Here is a 7,583-nt window from a genome sequence, read left to right on the forward strand (position 1 = left end):
TCCTCCTCTTCCTCCTCCTCTTCCTCCTCCTCCTCCTCCTCTTCTTCCTATTCCTCCTCCTCCTCCTTCCTCCTCCTCCTCCTCCTCTTCCTCCTCCTCCTCTTCTTCCTATTCCTCCTCTTCCTCCTCCTCCTCTTCCTCCTCCTCCTCCTCCTCCTCCTCCTCTTCCTCCTCCTCCTCCTCCTCCTCCTCCTCCTCCTCCTCCTCTTCTTCTTCTTCTTCTTCTTCTTCTTCTTCTTCTTCTTCTTCTTCTTCTTCTTCTTCTTCTTCTTCTCTTCCTCCTCCTCCTTCTTTCTTCTCCTCCTCCTTCTTCACTTGCAAAACTGAATAAATTTGTTACATTGTTTTTTTTTTTTTAAGACTTGGAAGCAAAAGGGAGAATGATAAACAATCCAAGTTAACTTTAAGATCCATTTCAGCGAAGATGGGAGGGCCAGGAATTCCTTGGCATTGGTATAACATAGTTACAACACACCCACAGCCAACACTGTGGACAGATGAATCAAGTGTAAAAGTGGTGACAGCATTAATATTATAAGAAATAGCAAGTGACGATGGAACTGAAATGAGGCAGGTTCTTGGACCATCCTCAGATCTACTGAATCTGACCTTGGCAAGAGCCCAGCCATCTCCACATGGTTCTGACGGATGGTAACATCTGAGAACTGATGCAACAGGAAACAGCCAGGACAGGCAGCATGGGGTGCTCACACCCATGGGAAGGGCAGGCATCTCTGAGCTCATTTGATTTCTGTCCTGAAAGATATAGAAGCCATGCTATCAGATGCTCCAATTTTACTTAATTACAAATAAGGCTCGACGCTCATTAAAACAACAACAACAACAACAACAACAACAACAACAACAACAAACAAAAGTCCTTAGTTCCCAAATAGAACTGTGGTTAGCATTTTACCATGCTTTGTAACTTTGCAATCTCTAGAGTACTGATGGCATCCTCTAGTAGAGTAATAGATTAGACTCAGCAAATATTAGTTTAGATTTATATCTCTTGTAGCATGTAGATTACTTTAATGCAAAATAGTTTAGCCTGGATTTCCTCCATTGTAATGTGAGCATAATAATGGTACACAGACTACTCCAATACTCTTCCTTATTCTCACAGACTCTGTGAGAATAAGGAAGAGTAGCACATTAAGGCACTTGCTCCAGGGTTCTGGCATATAGCAAGGGCTCCACAAATGGTCTCTTAGCATTACCCAGCTCAAGCACAGGATATACTAGGTTTTTGTGGAAAGGAATCTAAGCAGGATGGGGGAGGGGGAAGGGAACTGGTTAGCTTCTCTAGGCTGAGATAAATGGTTCTACACATATGAGTCCAGACAATGTGACTGTCTCATACAGAGACTAGAACATTCTAATACAAGGAAGGGAATTATTTAGTAGAGGAATACCATGATCTTCAGTGCCATTCTGGGCAATCTGCTCATCAATGGGCAGAACCCATTATAAAGCAGGAGTGAGGTACCTGGTAAGTCTTACATTCTTGGGAGTAGAAATAAGCAAATTATGTTAAAATGTATATGTATGTATGTACACACACACACACACACACACACACACACACACACACACACACATATATATATATATATATATATATATATATGACCCGAGGCAGTGGCTCAGACCTTCCACGGGCCAGTGTGTATGTGTGAGCAAGTGGGGAGAAGTAGGCAGAAGATAAGAAGTGATGTAACCTGGGCATTCAGCTGACATCCAGGGCTCACTTGGGGCAGAGCAGAAGGCAAGTCTCTGGGTTGCTAAGATAAACACCAGGCCCCACCTCTGGAGGGATTGAGGGGGCTGATAGACTTCCCAGCTTCATCTGGACAAACTCAGCTCCTAAGCATGAATGAGCCCGAAGATGGAAGGATGTAGAGGTTCCCACTATAAGCTGCAAAACAGATGATGCTAGCTCTATGCAGAAGTCCCCTTGCTATACTGTCTACTTTGGCTCAGTGGGTGACACATGGGACAAGAATGAAATGAAACAAACATGTAGACGAAAGCATTTATTTTCATCTGGAATAGCAAATGTTAAGCATCAGGACCACAACTCCACACTCTCTTATAGCCACAATAGACACCACTAAATGGACTAAAGGATCTTATGTTGATTCCCAAGTTGTTAGAATCTTTTCATAATCCCACTCCTTTACACCCTCATTCCCAGGCATAGTAGCTGGCATGCAAAGTCCCAAGTCTGGCTGTCAGTCACTGGAGGGAAATAATGAGGTAAACAAGAACATAACTGAAATATCGTGTGAAAATATTTGTTAGAAGTCAAGACCTAACTTTGGGGGAAGTATAATAGATCAAATATGAAGACACAGGATCACAATGAGGCTTTCAGTCCAAGGAAATTGGAGAATATTTCTATTTTTGCTCTCTTGATGGCATTTCTCCAAGTCCGGCCTCTCTTAAAACAACTGTTCTGTCCTTCTCCTACTATACACAATCTCTATTGTACACACATTGACATTTGATGCTGTGTTGTAATAGCATGGCATGGCTTTTGTCCACAAGTCAGTGAATCCTTTGTAATAAAGGGTTCTTGACCATTAGTATCATGTCATTAAGAAAAGCACCACTTCTCAAAACATAACATTTAACAAATAGCTACCACTTAGGAATTTGGGGAAATGAGCTGGCTCATGGAGAAAAGGTAGGAAGAGTCTGAAATCCTGGCAGAGCCAAAGGTGGAGGTGTCAATCTGCACTTGAACACACTGCCATACCTTGAACAGGAGTAGCTTACGGATATGGTGTCAGTTTGGGATGCTTTGAGAAGGACCAGAGAGTATGTTGGAGACTCTGTCCTTGAGAAGTTCAGAAGATGAAAGACGCATGGATGCCCACACATGACTAATAAGGACATGTATCACCCAAACAAATCAAGCAGAAACCACACACATATATTTAGGGAAAGGACCAGGAACTGTTGAAATGAGGCAAGTCACAGAAGTTTAAGGTGGAGCTCAAAGACACAACACTGGAGCTAGAACAGAATGTGAATTAGTCCATGAGCCATCCTTAGTCTGTGAGCATAAAAGTAATCACCAGGCAACATGAGATGCCATTGACTGATTAAGCTCCAACCATATGCCCGGCATTGTTTTGGTAATCAAAAACTCCACTGTTGAACTCAAAGACCAGAGATTGACTAGTCAATTATGGAATGGTGTAATAAGTGTGGAGACAGGAGTATGTGTTGAACAGTATAGATGCAATCATCAGGTTCTAATTCAGCCTGAGAAGGGCAGGTAGGTGCCCTAGAGAAGATGAAGTTCAAACTACGTTAGAATGATAGATCGATGAATCAAAGCAGCCATCATTGTCTATTCACACACATTTCCCAGGCTTCCTAGACAGAGCCCAGCAGAGACAGAGAAGTGTGTAGGTAGGTGTAGAGCATGGCCCCCTGTGTTCCTCAGTCCACTTCCTCAGGCTTGATCATAGAAAGTGGCCAGAGAGTATTCAATCACTTCTCAACCTCTCAAACTTCTCTCAACTCACAAAGATCATAGAGATTTTTTTGTTTGTGTTTGCTAATTTGCTTGATCCTTGCTCTGTTTCCCAGCTTTTTAAAATTTAATTTTTGCAACGTTATTTTAAACTTCCATTTAGAAAAGCCCACAAAGCTTAACACATTCATTTTTAGTGTATGGATCAACGGCAATAAATGTTGCATGCCTACAATCTCAGCGCTTGCATTAGATGCAGGATGAATATAAATTTGAGGCCAGCCTGAGCTACATAGCAACTTTCAGACGCCTTAGGCTACACAGTAACACTGTACCCATTGTACACACACACACACACACACACACATATTCATAGACTTGTGCAACCAACCTTCAGAACTTTTTATATTTCGAGACTGAAACACTATACCCATGAAGCAACACTTGCCCCTTCTCCCACCTCCAACCCTGGTTATTGCTATTCTACTGATGATTTCTCTGAAATTGATACCTTAACCTTCAACAAGTGGATATATACAAGACTTATCTTTTTGTGATTGGCTTATTTTACTAAACATGTTTTCAAGTTTCATTTACCTAGTAGCCCATGCTCAAATGTCCTTCCCTTTAAAGTTGAGTATAATCTACTGAATGTGTACATCACATCTTGTTTATTCACTTACCTAGTGATGGAAACCAATTGCTTTTATCTCTTGACTGTTGTGACTAACACTGGTAGAACCAAGGGAAGGCAGCTATGTTCTCAAGACTCTGCTTGCAATTATTTGGGATATGTACCCAGAAGTAGAATTAAGAGATCATTTATGGGACTCACGCAGTATTTTCCCCTTTCCATTTAGGTTTCTCATCCTTTTAGGAGAAAAAGTCTATAATTTCTGATGTCAACAGGGCAGAGTAGATTTATAAAGCTTTGACAGTCCCCTCACCTCTACCTTCTGACCAGATTAAGAGCCCATCCTTCCACCTTGGAGATAGAAGGAGGCCACTGTCCTCATATGCTTATACTGTAGCAGGTGAGTTTAAACCCTTCAGAGCAAGTTCATCACAATATGAGTCCCAGACATAGAGCTTCCTCACCCACACAACAGCACCTCACCTGCTGGGCTGGACTACCAGCCAATCTCGGGTCATGCTGGGGACTTTGGAATCTGTTTTGGCTGATGTTACTTTAGCATGACCCCTGATTCCTGGGAGAAATCTTTTAGGTTTCTTTTGGAGACCCCTTTTGATGATACTCCATGAAAAATCCCTACGTACTCATGGCTGAAAGGTTCCTGTCATGCCATTGGTGGGCTAAGAGTGGAGTTCCCCCTTTGACTTAGATAGTAGATTAGAATCCTGTGAGTTCTCTTCGAGGGGTGTGTGTAGTTACCTCCACACTGTCAGGGTAAATGAGGGTTTCACCTGGAGGTAAGTGAATTTGAACTTAGGGACACAATCTTTATACAACCAACACCACCAGTATTCTGAAATATTCATTGTGAGCAAACATTTTTTTAAATAGGACAAAATAAGGAATTGAATATAAATGTTTAATCAGACTAATATATTTATTTGCACATGAAGCCTTCCAGTACAATCCAGAGCTTAGAACCATTTGGAAACCAAGTGTTTTCCAACATAATCTGGTAAAGGCAAGAGGAAAGCACAGGCTTTGGTATTCAGCATAATCTACAGAGAATCTTATAGCAAGAATGTCAAAAACCAGTACTGCTTCCAGGGTTAGTGCACTGTCCTGTTAAGCCAAGATACCTGATGTTGAGTCAAAGTCTCAATAGTGAGAAACTATTACATCCTGTACATTTTGCATTTTAGTATCTTTAACAGAAAATTTAAAAAAGACAACAGACAATGTATGTTTTCCATGCTCCTGAGCCTCTGCCTACTATGTCTTGTGATGACTGGAAACTACATAGAATGAGGATTTCTGGGATGGTCCACATATTAGTGAGAAGTCTTACACTGGGGATTCATACCTACCTGTCTTCAGGATGAGCATGTGTGATAGAGCAGGATTTTCCTATATGAAGTGTAGTTTTCATATTTGAAGATGATAAAGTCAGGCATTTTTCATTTACATGTACTTAGCCCCTAAAATGTATCAACAACAGTCACATATTTGGGCACTGTGGGAAAAGCTACTGTGCTGGAGTTTCCAAGAAAGCTCCCACTAGATTCCAGCTGGAGGCCTCCTAAGGGAATGTCGGCACATGGTTCATGTGGCTTTCTTCTCTTTTGCAGAGTGGACGTTAGGACCTTTGTCCCACCAAATCTGCTGAGATCAGTGATGTGGCTCCACATCTCTGAAAAATTCTGAAGCTCAATCATTTTATTGTGTGTGTGTTGGTGCGGGGGAGCTATGGTAGGATGTCAAATCTTTAAAATGTTCTGATTTTGCTTAAGGAGAATGAGCTCTGAACTGTACCTGATAGAGGGGGAGCTCCTGGAAGGCCACATACTTTTCTTTTTTTTTTTTTTTTTATTCCCTTTTTGCATATGCCTTCTAGACAAGTAAAAGGTCAAATCCCAAGTGAAAATACACATGAAGTAGCTTTAAAATGTTGGGGTCTTTCTGGTGGTGAGGACCTCCCTATGAGAACATGTCTCTTGCAAAGGATCTCCTTCATCCCTCCCGAAAAGGGGAGAAGAAGAAACACAAGAAAAAGTGCCTGGTGCAGAGCCCCAATTCCTACTTTATGGATGTGAAATGCCCCGGATGCTATAAAATCACCACTGTCTTTAGCCATGCTCTAGTGGTAGTCTTGTGTGTTGGCGGCTCCACTGTCCTCTGTCAGCCTACAAGTGGAAAAGCAAGGCTGACAGAAGGACACTCCTTCAGGAGGAAGCAGCATGGAAAGACCCTGATTCAAGATGAGTGGGAACCCTCCCAATAAACATTTTTGATAAAAAAAATGTTGGGGTCACCAGGTCCCATAACATCTGTTTGAATAGTTCCTGAGGCCTGGTCCTGTTAGATGGCTCATTTTATATTATTTTATTTACTTTATTTTTGCTTGGTAGAAATAGTTGAGTTGTCATCAACCATTATTATTAAGTTAAGCCCTCTGCTCCAGGGCTGTATCGAACCACCTGACTTGCTTAGCTTGCATTGTGACAAGTGTTTTGATAGAGTGCATGTGTGCACATATAGACACTGTCATACTGTTCTCTGTAGCTGTGTGTGGTCTGTTGTGGGGTCAATTTCCATGCCCTGGTGTGTTTTATGGCACCAGAAGGACCAACATCCTGAGTGCAGCCAATGCACTTTGGTGAACTACAAATTATTCAAACTATTTATAGGTCAGACAGGGGAATACAAGAACTAGCTAAGGGCATTTGTAAAGACCCATTTCCCTCTTTTCTCTGAATCATAACCAACAAAGCATTTATTATAAATGTCTGCTTTCTTCATGTAGAAAATGCACCCTCAATTTTATTTTTCTCCCATCTTTTCTTCTTGCATGTCTTATTTTCAGATTAGGCCCTACTCTTCGAACTAGTCTTTACCTTAATATTAATTAGCCAAATGGCCCTAAACCCTCAGTTCTCTGGTTTTGTCTGTGATTACAGAATAATTTTCCTTCTCCAAACATGTCATATCTTAACCCCCAGAAAGTTAAAGTTGGACATTACTTGGTAAAATGGAACTGAAGTTGCAGATGCTTAGGGTTAGAGTTGGTTGTCATGGAGATGGGAAGATTGCCCTACATTACCCACATGGGTCAGGGCCATGTCACCATCAAGTTCCTCTATGTGGAACAGGACTAGAGAAGAGGTCACTCTGTGACAGGATAAATGATCAACCAAGCTTGGTTGGCCCAGATGATGAAGTGAGGAAGTGGGCACAGAACCAAAGACCATAAGAAGCTTCTAGAAGCTGGACAAGGAAAGAAACTATACTTCTGACTGCTTCTAGAAAGGAACAGAACCTTTCTCCTGCCTTCAGGTTTGCCCACTGAAACTGGAGACCAACTTCTACAGAACTGTAAGATGTTTATGGTGCTGTCGATCACCTTGTAGTGATTGTTACAACAGCAATAGAAGAGGCACCTGCTTAAGATTATTATTAAAATAA

General features: G+C 41.6%; 1 protein-coding gene across 1 annotated transcript; it reads left to right on the plus strand.

Moving 5' to 3' along the window:
- Window positions 1-6,108: 6,108 nt before the first annotated feature.
- On the plus strand, window positions 6,109-6,402 carry LOC127666672 (40S ribosomal protein S27-like). Its single transcript, XM_052159639.1, has one exon. It carries the CDS (start codon window positions 6,109-6,111, stop codon window positions 6,400-6,402), a length of 294 nt encoding a protein of 97 aa, XP_052015599.1.
- The last annotated feature ends 1,181 nt before the right edge of the window (window positions 6,403-7,583 follow it).

The sequence above is a fragment of the Apodemus sylvaticus genome, chromosome 16, assembly GCF_947179515.1.
Source record: "Apodemus sylvaticus chromosome 16, mApoSyl1.1, whole genome shotgun sequence".
Taxonomy (NCBI): domain Eukaryota; kingdom Metazoa; phylum Chordata; class Mammalia; order Rodentia; family Muridae; genus Apodemus; species Apodemus sylvaticus.

What these genes read in the sequence shown, in the direction of transcription:
- LOC127666672 (XM_052159639.1), top strand. Translation starts at nt 6,109, where the DNA reads ATGTCTCTTGCAAAGGATCTCCTTCATCCCTCCCGAAAAGGGGAGAAG.